We start from the raw sequence: 20,705 nt of genomic DNA on the forward strand, positions 1-20,705 counted from the left end.
TTTCCCCCCAAACAGGGACAAAGGACCCCCTGATGATCCTCTACCTAATCACATGAGCCAAGGTGTAAAAGCGGGTGTGGGTCCCAATCAGCCAGGGTTTCGGGTGAGCTCATTGTAAAACCTGGCCCCACCCTATCATGTGATTTCCTGAGGTCAGATGGCCCAGGATGTGAGTGGGCGTTAAGGCGTCTGGGAAGGGATCTCAAAACTGGATTATAGATGGCAGACGGTTGGTGTCGTAAACCAGCGGTCTGCAACCTTTTTTGCGCCACAGACTGGTTTATGTCCGACAATATTTTCACGGACCGGCCTTTAATGTGTCGCGTAACAAATACAACAAAATAAAACTAGTACCGGTACCGAAAAAAAGAAGATTTATTCATAACACACGTGAAAAGACCCAGGAAAACTGAGTTAACGATCAAAACGATAACAAAATAACGCTGAAAACCGATAAAAATTTCACACCTGAGCCTCAACTCTCGCGGCCCGGTACCAAACGACTCACAGACCGGTACCGGTCCGAGGCCCGGAGGTTGGGGACCGCTGTCGTAAACCACCGCCTCTGTTCAAAGATGGTCGCTCACAGTGGACATAGATGGCTTCTTTCACTCCTCTTTCAAACCATCTGTCCTCTCTGTCCAAGATGTGAACATTGGCATCCTCGAAAGAGTGTCCTTTATCCTTAAGATGCAGATGGACCACTGAGTCTTGTCCTGTGGAGGTGGCTCTTCTATGTTGTGCCATGTGCTTGTGAAGTGGCTGTTTGGTCTCTCCAATGTAGAGGTCTGGGCATTCCTCACTGCACTGTACGGCATACACCACATTGTTAAGTTTGTGTTTAGGAGTTTTGTCTTTCGGGTGAACCAGTTTTTGTCTGAGTGTGTTGCTGGGTCACTGGTAGGTAGGGGCGGCCATTTGCTACGAACAATTGGGGTGAGAGAAGGAAGACAAGATAAAAGACACGCTGTGGAAGAGAGAAGTGTGATTCAGTGCAGAGAGGTCTATTAACACATAGTGCATCATGGGAATCCCACACCTATTGCAACATAACTAAGTGAGGAATCATGGTCACCTGATCCAGCCCTAGCTATATGCTTTGGCAAAAATAAAGTATGAAGCCTGATCTTAAAAGCAGAGATGGTGTCTGTATCCTAAATCAAACTGGAAGCTGGTTCCACAGAAGAGAGGCCTGAAAACTGAAGGCTCTCCCTCCCATTCTACTTTTAAATACTCTAGGAACAACAAGTATCCTAAAAGTAATAAATGCATGAACTAGTTTTTCAGCGTCACTCTAAGACAGGATATTTCTCATTTTTGAGGTATTGCACAAATGGAAGAAAGCAGTCCTATATATTTGTTTAACATGTTCATTGAAGGACATATCCTGGTCAAAAATGACTCCAAGGTCCCTCACAGTGTTATTGGAGGCCAAGGTAATGTCATCAAGAGTAAGAATCTGGTTAGATACCATATTTCTAACATTTTCAGGGCCAAGAACAATAACCTCAGTTTTATTTGAATTAAGAAGCAGTTTTATTTGAATTAAGAAGCAGAAAGTTAGAGGCCATCAAGGTCTTTTTGTCTGTTTGTATGTAAATATAATTACACTGTAATTTTACAGAAAATCTAAACATGTAATGATGCCATAGACCGTGTTACTACATGTTACTGACACGTCTGTAATTCTGAGCGGTCCATGCAGACCTATATTAAAGCTGAGAGTCTGAACGTCACTGATGGTCTGAGAGTCATCTGAGGTGAAGCAAAACTATAAACAATAAATCATGTGTAATGCTGCTATGACACTTTTAACCCCCGATAGCATGAGAGGAACCACAACAGGAAACCGACACAACAGATAATACAAAAAAGATTTTTTTCAGCATATACACACACACACACACACACACACACACACAGACACACACACACACAGCCTTTAATCTTACAGCAGCAACCCCCAAATGTTATAAAGCTCTGTCTCCAAAGGAGGTATAAATAAGGTTCAGTGTGAATAAAGGGGACGTGACGGGGTCTTCAGCAGAAAAATGGAAAAATTCAGCCTTTCATTTTTTATCACAGTGTGAGAGGAAGCTGAGACAAAGAGCGGACGTCACACACACACACACACACACACAGAGGGCAGGGTAAAGAGGAAGGCTCGCACTGGGGTTTCTCACTGCTTCGTATTTCTCTTTAATTGCAGCGTTTAGTGTTTGTTGGATCATCGCCCTCGTCATCCTCGTCCTCACCTGTGCAGCCTCAGCAGCCGGCTTCATCATCCGCCGCCACACCTGTGAGTCTTCTGATCGGAGCTTTTGCTGTAGCGCTGACTTGGACAGTCAGAAGACACTGACTCTGAAGACTGTTTCAACGTTTCAGGCTGGAAACAGAGGCTGAAGCTCAGAGGTGGCACTTTGAACCTTCAGGTGTGTTTTTCCTGCTTTTCAGCAAGTTTGGGGTTAAACTCTGTCAGATGATGTAATGTGTGATATTTTTTAGATAAGATCAGGAGTGCTGTGAAGAGGCGTTTTCTGTTGATTTATCTTGAAAAGATTGAACCGATAAGACGGCGTTTCCCTGCAAACGGCACGTTCCGTCAGCTGCTCGCACGAGCACAGAAACCACACATTTACAAAACTCATCACCACCTCAGGAACAAAGTTTAATCAAAGAGTAACCGAGTCTCTCAGCTGTGCAGCGTCTCTGCAGCTCAGAAACACAGTTGATAAATCTGATAAAGTTTGTGTGCGCTGAAAGAAGAGGTCGTGACCACATTCGCCATCACCTGCAGGTTAAAAAAAACTTGTTTACAGTTTTTACAAAATAAATCTGTTTTTTAAACTCTGACAAAAAATAAATAAAAACTGTTATAATCAGTTCAACATGTTTTCTGCAGCCTGAACTTTTCCAAGCATCTGAAACGAGAAATTGACCTTTGACCTGCCCGAGTACAGTTGGGGGGCTGCTCTCAGAAGGACTGAGTATAAAAGTGCCAGCCGAGGCCGAGGCGAGCTCCGAGCTGTCCTGAACCACTGGCTCCCATTTCTGCACAAGCAGAAGAGAAATTTCCCATTACCCGCCGCAGAACAGCGATGTGGCGTCTGTGTCGTGCAGGCTGAACTCATTTTAGAGGAGAAATAAACAGTTCCTCAAATGCCTCAGGTTCCTGCTCTGCACTTCTGCTCCCAGCGGCCCTCGGCTGTAATTTCTCCCCTCAGACTTCCCGTATTTCAAATGTCACCTGCGGGGAAGCGAAAGGTCCAGAAGACCTCAGATGATTTCATCTGCCGCGCTGCCCCGAAGGATGCACACAGCAGAATGTCCGATGTGCAAGCGGCGGGAAATGGCCCCTTCCTGTTTGTGTCCTGTCACCTGCTCAGGTGTTTGTGTAATTAACTTCCTGAAAACCAGCAGCTGATCTCAGGTCAGCATTTAGTACACCTGCCCACATACTGCAAGTAATCTATTACATTTCCAGCCTTGTGATTACTGCCCTGACTGAACTTTATTTAAAACACGAACGCACCAATAAAATCAAAAATCAATTAAAAACACAATAAAGATATAAAAATAAGACAGTCAAATATAAAATGGCAGACTACATTATTCAGTTTAATTTTATTTATATTTTTTATTTATACCAAATCACAACAAAAGCTTAAAAAGGTAATAAATAAATACATTAATTTAACCATAGAAAATAATAAAGACAGAAGAAAATACAAACAATTTAAACTAAATCAGACTATAAAACAAAATGTAAAAAAATGAAGTTTTTAAAAAACTAAAGGTATAAAAATCATGTTGTAAAATAAAATAAAGCAGACTGCAGAATAAATAAGAATAAATTACACAAAGGTAAAAAGATCATAGAGACATAAAAATGAAAATAAATCAAATCTAAATGAAAAATGAAATTATATTAAAAAGATGATGAATAAAAGCTGCTCCCTTACTCACACGGGATTAATAAAATAAAATAAAGTTAAATTCAATTAAATTGAATTACATGAAATTAAAATAAGTTACACTGAATTAAGTTAAATGGACTTGTGCCTTTTTTCTGCACATGGCGTTTTGTGACATTTGGACATTTATTGACATCTAACTGCTGCTGATGGTTAGGAAGAAGTTTTCTTATTTACAGGAAACCCCTTGATAAACAAACACACCTGAGCCTGTCAGGTAGACCAACACCTGGCTCTTTCTGCTCGATTTTAATCTTTGATATGAAGATAAAAAGTTGAATATGTGAGGAAGAAGGAAGATGAAGAGGGGGAGGTGTTCATTCTGCTGCGGAGCGTCTTGCGATTTGGGGGAAATAACTGAGGGGGAAGCCATGCATGCATGAAGTGGGTCACTCGCTGTTTCTGACCTCATTTCTGCAAACCTCCTGCAAATGCTCAAACACCTGAAACGGTGTGGCATGCGCACCATTGGCACCGCAATGAGGACGTCTGCATCGGAATTTATCAGCAGCAGCAGCTCAAGGGAGCTGGCTTCTGCACCACTTTCACATGTTTAACATGACAAAGTCCTCTCAGGTTTCAGGACTCGCTGCTTAGCGGGGACGAGTCAGAGCATGAGTGAGCGCTGGAATCTGGAGGCTGTAAAGTGTGTCACTCATTAATCTCAAAGAGTTTTGTGACTGACACTGTCTGATGTGAAAGTTTACTCTTTAAAAATCATTCCAGACTTTCCTCAGAAGCTGTTTCCATCTCACTCTAGAGTAAAAACTCACTGACAAACACCGACTCTTACTGTCACATGGAGCTCACAACCCAAATGAGAGCCAGGAGCCTCGCGGGCTTCTTGCCTAGTTTATGATGGCATAAAAATTATCCAATTATGTTACAGCGCAGGAACATGAGCGTGACACATGCAGAGAACAGCAGCAGAAACATGAAAATGAGATATAACCTCTGACAAGGTGAAAACTTATGATTCCTCAGAGGGAGACAATGGAAAAAAGAAAACATTTAGAGTATTTGAGTGGACAATGGGACGTTTCCAAGAAACAAACTGTGGAGCTTACAACCACTGTGAGGCTTCCTCACTGTGTTTGCATCAAAGTCACAAAAACAGTGTTTAAATTAATGAATAACAACAGTCACTGTGGTATTTTGAAATGCTGTTTCATCAGCCTGAAACACGCCTGCTTCAGGTTAAAGTTATGGTAATGGTGTGACACTTAGTTCTTAGAGTTTGGGTGGTTTAGGACGACAGGTCTGTGGATGTCCAGCTCAGGCTACTTTCTGCTGTCTTGTGGCCTTGGACAGTGAACTCATTTTAGTGCTCGCCCTGCCAGAGTTTCACTGCAACAAAAAGGTGTCAAAAGAAACATTGCGCTGGTTTGAGTCATTTCTCTCTAATAGTCTCCAAAAAGCAGAGTCGTCCTCACACACAGCATTAGACATGGAGTCCCACAGGGTTCTGTGCTGGGATCAATACTTCTTCACAGGCGGCAGCCTCGCCTCTGTCAGTGTGCCCCAGAGCAGCTGTGGCTACAATGTAGCTTGCCATTGCCAGTGTGTGAATGTGTGTGTGAATGGGTGAATGACTGAATGTAGTGTAAAGCGCTTTGGGGTCCTTAGGGACTGAGTAAAGCGCTATACAAATGCAGGCCATTTACCATTTCACATTATAGATGTACAAAAGAGAGGAAGTAGGAAGAACAGGCAAGAGTGAAATGGAGGGTTTGAAAACATGCAGAGGAGGGAGAGTGGATATAGTGGACAAAAGATGATGAAGATGGAGCTGCCAGGCAGAAGGAGAAGAGGAAGACCTCAGAGGAGGTCCGTGAAGTAGGACATGGAGAGGGTTGGTGTGACAGAGGAGGATGCTGGGATAGGAGAAGATGGAGGAAATGATGGAGTGGCTAGAGAAAGGGGCTGAGAAAGGACGAAGAAGAAAATTCTCTTGGGCAACGCCATTAAAAACATTGTGTCTCAGAGGGATGATGAAATACTAGTTCATGCAGTTTTCAGGCCCCTCTTCTATAGAACCAGCTTCCAGTTTGGATTCAGGAGACAGACACTTAAGATTTTTTAAGATTAGATTTCAAACTTTCCTTTGTGCTAAAGTATATAGTTAGTGCAGGTTCAGGTGCACGGTCACCTGAACCTGCCCTTAGTTATGCTGCTAATTGTTTGAAGAGATGCAAATGAAAAAATGTGGCTCTCATTTAATTATTATGAAGATACAGAGCTGTTTAATGTGCCAACTGAAAATGCTATAGCATCCACACAGCTTTTTCATCGTGTGCCCTCAGGTCTTCCTCTTGCCATCACCTTTGTTTCACTGTGAGTTCATCAGACACCTTTGCTGTAGTTTGATGTTTTATCTCTGCTTCCTTTATAGTGAACGAAAATGATCTACTCTGCAAAGAATTTGATGTCATACACCACGGAGATATTCAACCAATCATACACCACGGAGATGTTCAACCAGTCATACAACCAAACCAAAGATGAAGAAGAAAACTACGATTATGATGGGTTTTGTCAGTTTCAAAAAAACCAGAGTATGGCGAAGGTGATTGGCCCGTATGTCCACTCCATCATCTGCATCCTAGGCTTTGTGGGGAACAGCCTGGTCATTGTCACCTACGCCTTCTACAAGAGGACCAAGTCCATGACTGACATCTACTTGTTCAACGTGGCCATCGCCGACCTGCTGTTTGTGCTGGCACTACCATTCATTGTCTACAACGAGCTGTGGTCATGGCCGATGGGGCAGGTGGCCTGCAAGCTGCTGCGCGGCTCCTACAGTGTGAACCTGTACAGTGGCATGCTGCTGCTTGCTTGCATCAGCACCGACCGCTACATTGCCATCGTCCAGGCTCGGCGCAGCTTCAGACTGCGCTCGCTGTCGTATAGCCGCATTATCTCCGCCATTGTCTGGATCTTTGCTATACTCGTGTCAGTCCCCACCTTCTACTTCTACGACTGGTACAAGCCATCACACATGACTGGAATCATATTCAACGATGATATCTCAATGCAGATGCTGAACTCAACCTCTGAGTACGTCTGCGAGTTCAAGTTTGAAGACCCAAAAACAGCCAAAGAGGTGAAGGTAGCCGTCCCCAGCACCCAGATCAGCGTGGGTTTCTTTCTGCCACTCTTCATCATGATCTTCTGCTACAGTGCCATTATCGTCACCCTCCTGAAGGCCAAAAACTTCCAGCGGCACAGAGCGGTGCGGGTGGTGCTGGTGGTTGTGGCCGTTTTCATCATCTGCCACCTGCCCTACAACATAGTGCTGCTGTACGACACGGTCACCTTGTTTCAAGAACGCTCGTGTGATGATGCAGAAACATTGGAGATGGCCCTGAAGGTGTTGCAGACCATTGCTTACATGCACTGCTGCCTGAACCCGGTGTTGTACGCCTTCGTGGGAGTGAACTTCAGGAACCACTTCAGGAGGATCTTCAGGGACCTGTGGTGTCTTGGAAAGAAGTACATGGCCCCACGCCGCTTCTCCAGAGTCACCTCCGACTTCTACATGTCCTCCACTCGGCGCTCAATGGACGGGTCCAGCAACAGTGGTGCTTCTTTCACCATTTGAAGACATTTGTGGGTTGATCTCTGAAGCTCCAGGTCTCTAACACCGAAACTGACTCACTTCTGTCACACCGATAAGATTCTTAAAATCCAGAGAAAAATATTTAGAAGATAAAGAGTTCTAACCCCATGCTGCACCTCTTGTTCTACTTCATTATTTTAATCATGAAATATTCCAACTCCTGCATTTTCTTTTTGTGTGTGATTATTTTGTGAGTGATGACTGAAGATGAGTCTCCCACAGAGCCTCCTGCTGTCTTTACTACACAAATGAAGCCCAGAGCTCATCATTTCCTGCACCTGCAGATGATGAGCTCTAAGCGAGGATAAAAAATGACCTTGGAAGAGCTGACTGATGTGTTCCTGAAAAGACTGATGGCGACTCGAAACTTCGTGTCCTCTGAAGGTCTCAGAAAGGATACTGAAACAGGCTCTGATGTTCAGTCCTGCACAGCTGAAATATTCCTGTGCTAAAATAGCCATGTGACCTGCATAGGCAGCAATAATTAGCTGCCTCTCCAGTGAGTCCCTCCTCCCACAACTTTCATGCCCGCTGGTCCTGGTTCTGCTCATGATCCAGTTCTTCACCTGCTGCACCATTTGGTTAGAAAGACCCTCCAGAACAGAACCAGAACTAAAGCCACCCCAATCGCACCATCAGTACCAAGAACCCCGACACAAGCACATGAATTTTCAAATTAAGAGCGAGGGGGATTGTCCAATCCCCAACACACCTGATCAGCTCATTGTAGTAAACTCGCCGTCAGACCAGCACCTTCAAGCTCCATTTGGTCTCCTAAACATCATCAGAGTCAAAACCAACATGTTTGGTGACAATGTCTGTGATTGCTTTGTGAAAGCTTTTAAAGAGCTGTTTTTACTGGAATCATTGCCAGCTGCCACCCATAGATGTGGATTCATAAATGATGGCTGGCATGGCCTGAAATACTTGTCATCAGCGTCAGGGCTCAGGCTTACAGATTGGTTGTGTTGCAGCCACATGCTCACTGTTACAGTGATTCTGTCATGTAAGTGTGTCACACAGTAAAAGATATCCATAAAAGGGACGAGCCTACCCTGAACCTTGACCCGTTAGAAGGTTACTCACCAGACTAACTGGACATTGACCATTAAAACCTACCAACAAACAACAGCTGATAGGCTCCACCATCCACATGAGACTGCAGGCATGTTTCGAATCCTTTTTTTAACATTTTGTACTTAAGAATGTATTTTTTATGTTTATTTGCCGTTTGTCATTTCATTCATTCAGCTGTGCTAGTAGTCTGCATTGATGTGAATGTGTAATCCTAATCTGCTCATGGGTGATTTCCAGGATTAAGAATTTAAACTTTTCAGAGGTTTTCACATCCTCATTTAAACCCTGATGAAATTCAGTTTTTCAATTTTAATTTTGTCTCAAGGCACATACATTTAGAAAACTCGGCTTTTCTTCATATCCAACTCTTATTTGTTGTGATTTCTCTCATCTTTTTTTTAAAAATTCCTGTTCATACCTGTGTTTATTATTGTGACAGTGAATGTATCCTTTGAATGTAATATTACAGCTGAGCTGTCAGATTTGTGCCTTTCAAAATAAATGCAGTTTATTTCATCTATAGCTACGGGTCCAAGTTTTTGTTTTAATGTCTCTGTCATTCTATGGCTAAACACTAGGTGGCGCCTTTTCCAGAACTTTAACGGGATTTAAACCTCTGGAGTGTAAAGGACATTTACTGATTTCCTTTTAAAGGAGTATTTTCTTTGTTGTACACAGCTGAGTTATGGCATATCTTCGATGTTCAGACTCTTTGCAGAGTTAGACTCCCCAAAAACAAGACAACGGCACAGAACAGGACAAATCTGCAAAATCGCACTGCTTTAAACAGAATTACGATCAAATAAACAAAAGACATCAAGCTTTCTAGACAACACTGAGCTAGAAATGAGGGTTTTAATCTATTGTGTAAACATCTATAGTCCGCCTGCTGTTAGACAGTGGGGTCTGGTAAAAGCATGCTGCTGCAGTTTCCTGCAGAGGTGATTTGTGCACAGAGAAAAGTCATTTGGACGCAGAGAGAGGAACTGCAGGAGGTTAGAAACAGGCGGAACCATGAAAACACGTCTGATTTAAACTCGTCTGATCTTTCTTTCATGGCGGCTTCTCCGTGCACACTTCATCTCTTTCAGCACTGCTTCTGTTTTAAGGACACCCTGGCGCCATGTACAGCTTTGCTTACAGCTCTGCTGAGAGTGTAACACTGGGCAGTCAATTCACTGTGTTTAATGCATGTTTTAGCATTTATGTGAAGAGATCAGAGTGTGTCTCTTCACTAACTGGACCTCTGGACTCTATATACTGAAGTCTCAGAGACAATGTTCTGTCACCTTACCGGCCCTCTGGTAAATAATGAGACCATGTCTGTGTCTTGAGTTCATATGCATGAATCAGAAGGGGGCACATGAATGATGACTGAATTATGAATGACATGACCACACTGAGGACAAACTGTGGATACATTAGTGTATGAAAGCAGACACAAGTGCACGAGTGGAAAACAGAAACTGTCCAACACAGGAGTGTGAAAGTCACAACCTTCATGTACTGATTTATTCTGAGCATGAATTTTTATCAGTCCACTGTCACACTGCAATGATACAAATGGGTATGGTATATTTAAAGTGATCATTCTTTTTACAACTACATGAATGTACTATTTCTGTATGATTTATTACTATTACTGAAGGTTACTTGCCATACCAATACCAACTAGATTTTTAGATCTTAATCTAAAATGAGTAACAGAAGGGTGGGTAAGGCTGCACTTTTTGCAGCGATCTCGTGTAGAAAACTATTCCGTGCGAATATAAAACAAGTCTGCGGCTGGATGGTCTGAGCTGTAGTAAAGGGACCTCTGGCTAATAAGCCGGGTTCTGTGTCAGGCTCGTAGCTGAAAACTAGCTTTACTTTGTTGTTTGGTTCAACTTTGCTAGAGAGAGACAGAGAGAGAGGCGTTAACAGCCTGCTCCAACATAACTTATTATATTATAATATATTATAACTTATTTCTGAGGAAAACATGAACACAGTATATAGTTGAGTCTTGACAGTTTACTTACAACTGGGCTCGTCACGCACTCTTTTTGGCTGCAGTGGTAATTATTATATTTACATGCTTCCATCTCCGTTTCTGGTGAGTAACTTGTACTTTTTGACTCTCTTTTTTCTCCCTCCCTCGCATTCAGATACATAACAAGTATGCAGTGTTGGGAAGGTTACTTTTAAAATGTATTCCACTACAGATTACAGAATACATGCCCCAAAATGTATTTTGTAACATATTGCGTTAAGTTACTCAATTAGTAACGTATTCTGAATACTTTGGATTACTTACCGTATTTTCTGCACTATAAGGCGTACTTAAACTTCTCAAAAATTGGACTTCCGGTTGAGCTTTGATGGAGTAGGATGTGAGTCTGGGAGCTCCCGCTGACTTTGATTAAATTGGACGTAAAAATATTAGTTGGCATAAATTTGAAGAGTGTGGCATTTTGCACACAGCCTGTAAATGTCAACAACAAAAGGAGTGTGTAAAACATGTATATTGTAGTGATGGCAGTATACTGTGTATATTTATACTGGAAGTATGGAAAATGATTGTTTGGAAATGCATAAAATGGAAATGATCATTTACTGTGAGGTGAGGTGTGGTTGGGGTATGGACAGTGGTTGTGCTTTTGTAACGCTGAGGTATGGACAGTGATTCGTGTTTAGGGGACACATCATTGGTTTCTATTTAAAAACAACAGTTTCTCCACTGTGGAAGGTTGTAGGCGATTTCTTTTTTTGGACAATATTTCCCTTGCTTTTGAAAACACTCGCTCACAGGGCACAGATGAGGCAGGGGTACACAGGTATGTCAGTGCTAACTTATATAAGTGAGGGTAGACATATTTTTGTCTCTCCCAGTATTTAAGGGGGTCCTCCAGCCTTCCAATATTTGGCTCCATCATGTACCGTTGGACCTCAATATTCGTGTCTGCTGTCACATTTTGTGTCTGTGTCTGCCTAACACTTTCATCCAGGCGACGCCACAGGTTGTTACCTAAACAATAAGGAGAGTTTTATGTGATACTAATAATTCAATTTTCAATTCATTGTTATTTATATAACACCAAATCACAACAACAGTTGCCTCAAGGCGCTTTATATTGTACAGTAGATTGTTGGGTTTTCCTCTGTATCTATTATTGTACAATCAGGTTATATAAATGCAACTCAAATGCAATAACAATAGTACTGTGGGAAACAGCCTCAACAGTTTGTGACGTTGATGGCTGTGGTGGTAGTGCGGAGGAAGAGGAGGTGGTGGAGGCCCTCATTACGGAAGCACATTCTGCTTTCTGCTAGCTCTTGCAGGGCTGAGAAATCTGGGTTTTCTGAACCTTGGGTCCAGCAGTGTCGCAAGGCACATAATGCTCATGGTTTGTATTTTATCCAGCTTCTCTCTCAATAGCATCCTCAGCTTCTGAGCCAGAGAAGACCCAATGGAGGGTGATTTTTCCATTTGTTCATTGAGGCAATGATCCAGCATCCTTTGACCCAGACACTCTTTTTTCCTGAGAGAGCTCAGTGGTTGCATCGTTAAATGGTGCTAGGACAACCAGACACGCGTTTCCACAGGTCCTTCCTCCCTGCAGCTCTCAGACTGTACAATCAGAACTGCTCCCAACAAACATAGATGTTTACATCAGCGCTGTATCTTGCACTATTTTATCAACCGATTCACACTATCACTAGGGTTGCCTCTTATCTGTATTTAATTTTATTTAATTTAACAACAGTATGCTACTCAGTTTTTGATAACCATTGTCCTTCATGTAAATATGTAAAAATTGTGTGTGTTTCTGTTCTGTGTCTTGTGTACTATTTGTTTGTATATGTGTTTTCTTGCTGCTGTTACACCCAAATCTCCCCTTGTGGGACAATTAAAGGATTATTCTATTCTATTCTATTCTATTCTATTCTATTCACTCTGAAATTATACCAAATTCCTCAGATGAAATAGGTGGGATGTCTGTTGTGAGACTTGCCAAAGCAGCACCCACTGGCTCCCTTTGCTCGAACAGTCTTTGCAGCATATTATAAGTGCTGTTCCAGCGGGTTTCCACCTCTTGTATTAGTTTGAGTTGAGGCTTCCTTAGTTGTTCCTGCACCACTAAAAGCCTCTCCTTACAAAATACAATTTAAAAAAGCATACATTAGATTGTCAAAGGAGCAGAACTATACACTTAAGTAGCATTAAAGAAACTGTAATTAAGCCACTTAAGAACTTACCTTTGCAGTGGTACTGCTCCTGAAATATCCCACGATCTTCCTGGACTTGGCTCGGATATCAGAGAGCTCCGGGGTCTGGTCAAGGGCCTTCTTCACCACTAAGTTCAGGGTGTGAGCTATGCATATGGCATGTTTGAGTCGTAGCTCCCTTGCACGAGCCCCCATATTGGCAGTCCCATCTGTTACTAGGCATGTGACTTTGTCAGTAATTGTCCACTGTCATGAGTGAGCCTTTCACTTGTGCAATATTTTCTGCAGTGTGTGCATTAGGAAAATATTGCACTCCTAAAACAACGGTGTTTAATGTGCTGGACTCATCAACAAAATGGCAGGTGACTGCAAGATAGGCCTCTGTGTTGATGGAGGTCCACATATCTGATGTCAGACTCACAGCTGCTGCCTTCTCAATGCTGGCCTTAGCTTTCTCCTTCATCTCCTGGTACCTGGCCTCCACCATGACTTTCAGGGCCTACAGGAAAGAAAAAAACATTTTGTTTAAAAGTACGACGTGACTGTGAAGCAGTGTGTAGTGTAGCTACACAGTCCTGCCTGTTCACATTTTATTCTGTAAAAACTAAATTTTCACTGCTTTTATGACCTTTTTTTCATCTATTTGAGATTGTTCTCCTGAGGGAAGACAATAAAAACAAAGCACAAATATAAATATCACACACGTAACTTATTACAGTTGTATAATATTGTTATATCATTTAGTAACATTACGGCATGCTATATTATCATGGCATTTGATGGCTCACCTGGTCTTGCTCCACAATCAGTGTTCCCCGTATTCTCATGCAAAGCTCTGTAGTGTCTAAGCATGGATGAGGTGTCGTTGTTATATCCCAGCTCCCTGGCACATAGCAAACGCTTCACCTTGTACAAAAGTAAAGACAGCTTAACATAAATTGTATTGCACCATCAGTATTATGAAAATACATCTTCTGTAGAAATTTACATACCTTGTTAGGAGGAATAAGATCAAAAATTTCCCACACAGGGGAGGACATCCTCCTCTTCTTAGCTGGCTCCATTCTCTCCTGACTTTCTCTCCTCACTCTCCTAAACCTCCAAACTCTCTCCAAACTCTCTCTAACTCTCACTAACCGCAACTCTCCATCAAACACCCACATTTTGAATGAAGTCTGAGGGGTTTATATCGCTGTCATAGCTCGCGGTCATCATTTTCAGCTCCTCCCATAAATGAAGCAAGCCTCGTTACGCGCATCACGGAAACGCCCCCTCCATTACTCGACACAAGCTTTGAAGCCTCGATACAGAACGTCACATCACTAGTTTTAATTGTCTTCTACACAAACGGTTGTTTTAAACCTCTACAGCAGAGGTTCGAGGTACAGGCTGTTTTTCTTTTAGTGCTTTTTTAAAAATTCGTTGAAATGTATTTGATGTTTATTGTATTTTAGGTTTCTAGTAGTGATTTTAGAAGACAAGCCAGGTGTGCAGCAAACACATTTGTCTGCTGGAGGTATGTTAACTTAATATATTTGACATGGAAAAAAAAGTATATTTATGCACTACAATCTAATTTATATTGTATTGCCTCCAGCAGGACAGGCTGCACATGTGAATTTTTCACTGTCTTTTCCTCCTCTTTTTTGTTGCGTTTTTCTCCCAAGTTGGTTTGAGAGTAGGGTCACCTTTTAAAACTGTTTGCTTTTTTATGCTGGGTTTGTTTTTATTTCCAATGGGCTGGTGCAATATTAGTCGGGCAATGTGCAATCCCTGAGCTGGGCTCTTACCTTAAGGGAATTAGGTCTTTTAGAGGTCCTCTGTGTGGATTTGCGGTGAATAAGTTTTATTAAGAGTGATTTTAGTGCCACCAATTATTGCCTGAACTAAAACACTTAGTGAATGCGAAATGTGTTCTGTTGGGCTCGTATTTGTTTGGGGTGGACTTATTTCTTTTAAAGCAACGAGCATCTGGGACCGCCAAGGGAGGGCAAGCCCTCAGGTGATAGTTGCATTGCTGGTAGGTTGCACCAATAAGACTATATTGTGGTCGTTAGTGACCTTTTCCATTTTGGTGTTTTAGGCCTTTTGCAAACCCTTTGTGTTTTCTTTTAAAATAATAAATTTTAACGTGTCTGACTGATATTGACCCTCTTGTCCCATTTATTCTGGGCTCGTTCCTTTAAGAGCTTTGGCCCTGAAATTTTGCACGAGTTGTATAGAGGCCCTTAGCGGTTACTCGGTGGCTTTTATTCGCTACACTTATCAGGGCTTCCTGGAGTTCACCTGGTGTCAGTGGCGAATCCAGTGCCATTGCTTGAGTGTCTAATAATTTTGGAAGAGTAATGTTGTCCAAAAACTGATCAATTTTCTTTTTAGATGGGTTTATTTGTGGTGAATACAGCGTTTTATAGAAATCTCTGAAAATGTTGTTTATTTGTTTCGGGTCATATATTGTGTTCCCAGATGAATCTTGAACAGCACATATAGTTGTTTTTTCTTTCTTTATTTTTAGCTGGTTTGCTAGAAATTGATCGGATTTATTACCATGTTCATAATTTTGTAAGCGTAGTCTTTGTACTAAGAATTTTTTTTTTTATCAATTATCTCATTTAGTTCTAGTTTTGTTTTGCGTATTTTGTTTAATGTTTCCTAATCTTCGTGAGACACTTAGGCTTCTTCTAGGGATTTGATGCTTTTTTCTATTTCTTGAATATTTTTGTTTTCTTCTTTCTTTTTATGTGATGAGAAAGAAATTATTTTACCTCTCATCACAGCTTTCCCTGCCTCCCATAGAACAGATGCTGAAGTTCCGGGAGTGTCATTATAGTCTAAATATAGAGTCCATTCTTTTTTAAAATATTTAATAAAGTCTTTATCTTTAAGCAGTGATGTATTAAATCTCCAGTTTTTACTTGGCGTAGTATTATTCTTGTGCATTAGTGTTAGAGATACAGGAGCATGATCGCTGACAGCTTTATCTTCTCGTTTGGCTCTCAGCGGAGGCGGTCGCACTTTTCTCCTCTCCTCCTTACCCTTATCTTCCCTGCTTAGCCTCTCTGTCCTTGTCTGTCTCATGTGCATTACTTTTTCCCTGGAACAGTCTCTCACTATCGTTCTCTAAAACCTAAAAGAGAATTATGGATTTGATCAACTGGTCTCTGAATGCTATTGACACCCTCTTCTCAACGAGAAGTCTGGGCTCGGGAGAGCCCGAGTGCCCCGGAGGGACTTTCCCTGCCGGCTACACGATGGACGGGTGGCAGAAATGGAGGATCGTGTGCCTGGCGGGACTGTCGATCGAGGACGCTGAAGATATTTACCTATTCGGAACCATGATAACGGGGTTCTTGCTGATCGGAGCTGGCATGGCCCTGACTTATTGGAGAAATAAGAGAGCGGAACCGGCTGTTCAAACCCCCCCAAAGCTGTCCGCTGGAATCGAAGCGACGGGACGAGTCGCGACCTCTCACAACGAACGCAGCATGGTTAACATCTTGGAGACGCTTACGGCTGATGTGAAGGCTCAAAACAACACCATTGAGCGTATGGTGGGATACATCAGAGAGGGCCCTGCTCAAAATGACAACCTTGAGTGAAAGTTGGATCACATCACAGAACGGATCACTGCAGTTGTGAGGTCTCAGAATCAAAAGAATGATAACACCACGGATCAGAAGTTTGATACCATCATGGGGAGGCTCGCGGCTCTCCAACGGGAGATCGAGAGACCAGTATCAGAGTGTTAAAAGATCAGCTTTGAAAATTCTCAATAAATCAACAAATTCGGGATCAAAATGCAGACACCACCACGGCGCCAGCTGCACAGGCCCAAGGCTGAAGCCGGACAAACACTCCCTGATAACGACTGTGTGATGACTATTCTTCCCATCCCATGCAAGGCCACCTGGATTGGCTGGAGGACTGTTTACTTAGCCTGATAGGGCGAAGGACACTGTCTCAGCTGAACTATGGACACGCACACACACACACTTACACTGATAAGCACTCACTCATCTCCCCTTCCCTTTCCAACGCCTTCGATGCTTGTTACCTCCTGGGAACACGAGGCGGGTCTGGGCCCGCGCTGGCGAGTCGGCGCAGTGGCAGGATGGCTGCTGTGTTGCCTGGGATTACTCCTCATCCCCTACCCAACCCTGTGGCTTGTTATGTCTTCATAATGTTGTGCTGTGAACATTCATGTGCTTTTTTTGTGCAGAGGAGTTTTTTTGTTTCCTGTTCTCGTGCTGTCCTACCATGGAAGCACAGCATGAGTAGGGGTCTCTTTTTTTCCTCTTGTACCTTCCCATTGTGTGTACATTTCAGTGTTTTTTTCTGTAACTGCCGATCTCCGACTTGTAACCCCCCATGTAATGTCTGTGTTATGTGTGTAAGGTCGGGGGGGGGGGGGGGGGGGTGTCTCATTTTACTGCGGGGCAACCTGTATGTGACAAATAAATTCTGATTCTGATTCTGATTCTGATTCTATAGGGTGAATCTCAGTGTCTGAAATGTCGCTCAGCAGTGAGCTGCTGACCAAAAAATAATCCAGACGAGAGGAGTGATGAACATGTGAGAAAAAAGTATATTCCTTACTAGTGGGGTGAAGGGAGCGCCATGCATCGCAAAGGCCAAAGTCGCTCATATACTGTTTGATTATATTTGTGGATTGCCAATTACGCTGAGTTCCTGCTGTATTGAGCCTATCCATTTCTTCATTTAGTCCAAGGTTGAGGTCGCCTCCAAGAACAAGTGTGCGATCTAAGTGTTCAGAGAGTGCACTGAAAAAGCCATGAAAGAATGAGGGATCATCAACATTTGGACCATATACACTTACAATACATAGCTTTTTATCAAGTATAGATAGTTTTATGATTAAGAATCTGCCCTCTGGATCTATAACTGTATCGAGTACTGTTAAATTAATATTTTTATTCCTATTTAGCATCTGATTTCCTCTTGCTGTCATGGTTGGACGGTCCTCCCCAGAAGACCTGCCTATGTGTATGTGTGTGTGTGTCTCTCTCCTCCTCCCCACCCTTGTTGTCTCCACCCAGCGGCCGACACACCTGCACCTAATTTGCCACCCAGCTGTCACTAATCATTCTTCGTTTTGGGCTGAGGTATTTAACTGTGTCCTGATGGCAGTCGACACTGGATTGTACTTGAAGCTCGGTAGTAAAGAGTGCTTGTTACTCGTAACATAGCTTTAGCCGGCTAGCCTTCTCACCTGTTGTTGTCGCTTGCTTGTAGGAGGAAGAGATACGGAGCAGAAGGTTGGAGAGAAGGAGCCCGCTGGATTAAGCTCTCAGAGGAGAAACACACTCAGATAATCACTTGGGAGACTCACCTGCACACCACTGGGAATTTGGAGAAGATCACCGTTGGATTTTTGCACTTCGCTTTGTGTTTTGAGACTGTTTTTGAGCACTGTAAATAAACGCACTGTTTGCTTCGCATCCAGAGCTCCGTGACTGAGTCCGTATTTTCCCATTACCCGTGACAGAACAATCCAGCCAGCAATGGACTCAGCGGACTCAACTCCTGTCCAGCGCGAACTCGCGCTTCAAGCTGAACGGTTGGAATGACATGAAAAAAATGTTGCCGAGGAGCAGTCCGTGCTACTACAGGTGGTATCTGAACTGAAAGGTATGTTGCTTGCTACACCCAGAGCACCTGTTCAACCACCAGAGCCCTATGTACAACACATGCAGCTGGGACGGACTAAATTCACCCGGAGGAGAAGACAACTGGTGGGTGAGTGTTTTGTGTGCGGGAAGAAGGGGCATTTTGCGGACGCCTGTCCCTCACGGTTAAAAGACTCAGCCCGTCAGTAAAGGTGGGGATACTGACGGGTGTGCCGGTTAATAATTCCTCCACCTCAGCTGCCTAGCTAAATTACTGTTTCTTTCCCGCACCCATTCTTGTGACGCACTAATAGACTCGGGAGCTGAACAAAGTTTTTTGGATGAGGCTTTGGCCCACAAAATGGGTTTGCCTGTTGTTCCTCTCCCTGAAGCGCTCCAAGTGTCAGCACTTAATGGCAGTCCTTTAGCTGCTGTCACTCACCGCACCCAAGAAATCACACTCACTCTCTCCGGCAATCACACTGAGCAGATGTCCCTTTTTCTCTTCAAGGCACCTGACACACCCTTAGTTTTGGGATTCCCCTGGCTCCAGCGAAACAATCCACAGATTGATTGGGCCAAGGGATGTATCGTTGGGTGGAGTACCCGTTGCCATGAGCAGTGTTTACGCTCTCTGGTGCCAGGTTGTATGTCTGACAATCCTGTGGGGCCGCCCACTCTCCCTGACTTGTCAACCGTGCCCGCCGAATATTACAACCTAGGTCAAGTCTTTAGCAAAGACGGGGCCCAATCGCTGCCTCCCCATCGTCCGTATGACTGCCGGATTGATTTGCTCCCAGGCGCCCCCTTGCCCACTAGCCGACTCTATAGTATCTCAAAACCCGAGCGCAAGTCTATGGCGCGCTACATTACGGACTCCCTGGCAGCTGGCATCATCCGCCCCTTCATGGCATGTTTTTCGCCTTCATGGCATTCCTCTGGACATTGTTTCTGACCGTGGGCACAAGTTCACCTCTCAGGTGTGGAAGATGTTTTGTGCCAAGCTGGGGGTCCAGGTCAGCCTGTCTTCTGGTTTCCACCCGCAGACTAATGGGCAAACAGAGTGAGCGAACCAGGAGTTGGAGGCCATGCTGCGCTGCGTTGTTTCCTCCAACCAGTCGTCATGGAGTGAGCAGTTGGCGCGGGCCGAATACGCCCATAACTCCAGCACGTCGGCCGCTACAGGTGTCTCTCCCTTCGAAGCATCCCTGGGGTATCAACCCCCACTCCTCTCCATCATGGAGGGAGAGGTGGCCGTACCCTCCGTCCAACATCACATGAGGCGCTGTCGACGGATCTGGCGGGCGACTTGAGCGGCCCTACTGCGTACGAGCGCACAAAATAAGAGACTGGCTGACTGCCGCCGCGTCCCTACACCAGCCTATCGGGTGGGCCATATCAGGTATGGCTTTCCTCTAGGAACATCACTCTGCAGACCGAGTCCAAGAAGCTGGCTCCCAGGTTCCTTGGACCCTTTTCTGTGCAAGCTGTCCTGAATCCAGTCACTGTCCGGCTGGCCCTCCCGCGCAACATGAAGGTACACAACGTGTTTCATGTTTCTCAAATTAGGCCGGTCCGGACCAGACCGTTGTTAAAAGTATGAATGTCAGTCAGAAGGAGCCCGCTGGATTAAGCTCTCGGAGGAGAAACACACTCGGATAATCACTTGGGAGACTCACCTGCACACCACTTGGAATTTGAGAAGATCGTTGGATTTTTGCACTTCGCTTTGTGTTTTGAGACTGTTTTTGAGCACTGTAAAAAAACGCACGTATTTTGCCATTACCCGTGACACTTGCCCCAAAAAAGGAAAAGAGGCCGCCCGCCGGTAGGTCAGGGGATATTGGGTGGGCGGAACCAGTGTTAACACTAAGCCCCACTTTTTACTTTCGGTCACACTTTTACTCGGTCAGGGAACCTACGCCTCACAAGCACTGATTGATTCGGGGGCCGAGAAGAGTTTAATTGATAGGGGATTTGCTGAACAACTTCAGATCCCTCTTTTTGAGTTAAACCCATCCATCCCAGTTAAAGCATTAAACAATTGAGTCTTTTCTTACATAACCCATCGCACCACACCAGTTACTTTGATTACTTCCGGCAACCATAGAGAAACACTGATCTTTTAGTCCTCTCAATCCCGTGACACACCCATAATTTTAGGTTTCCCCTGGCTAAGGCATCATAACCCTCACCTGG

At 43.8% G+C, this 20,705-nt stretch overlaps 1 protein-coding gene and 1 pseudogene across 1 annotated transcript; both read left to right on the plus strand.

Annotated features, from left to right (window-relative positions):
• The first annotated feature begins 2,330 nt into the window (after nt 1-2,330).
• Nucleotides 2,331-9,192, plus strand: ccr6a (chemokine (C-C motif) receptor 6a). Its single transcript, XM_006793454.3, has 2 exons — nt 2,331-2,432; nt 6,367-9,192. The coding sequence occupies exon 2, from the start codon at nt 6,376-6,378 to the stop codon at nt 7,573-7,575; it is 1,200 nt and encodes a 399-aa protein (XP_006793517.1). The 5' UTR covers nt 2,331-2,432; nt 6,367-6,375; the 3' UTR covers nt 7,576-9,192.
• Nucleotides 9,193-15,891: 6,699 nt separating this feature from the next.
• On the plus strand, nt 15,892-17,242 carry LOC148098515 (uncharacterized; annotated as a pseudogene).
• Nucleotides 17,243-20,705: the final 3,463 nt, after the last annotated feature.

The sequence above is a fragment of the Neolamprologus brichardi genome, chromosome 15 (assembly GCF_056152115.1).
Source record: "Neolamprologus brichardi isolate AB-2024 chromosome 15, ASM5615211v1, whole genome shotgun sequence".
NCBI lineage: Eukaryota > Metazoa > Chordata > Actinopteri > Cichliformes > Cichlidae > Neolamprologus > Neolamprologus brichardi.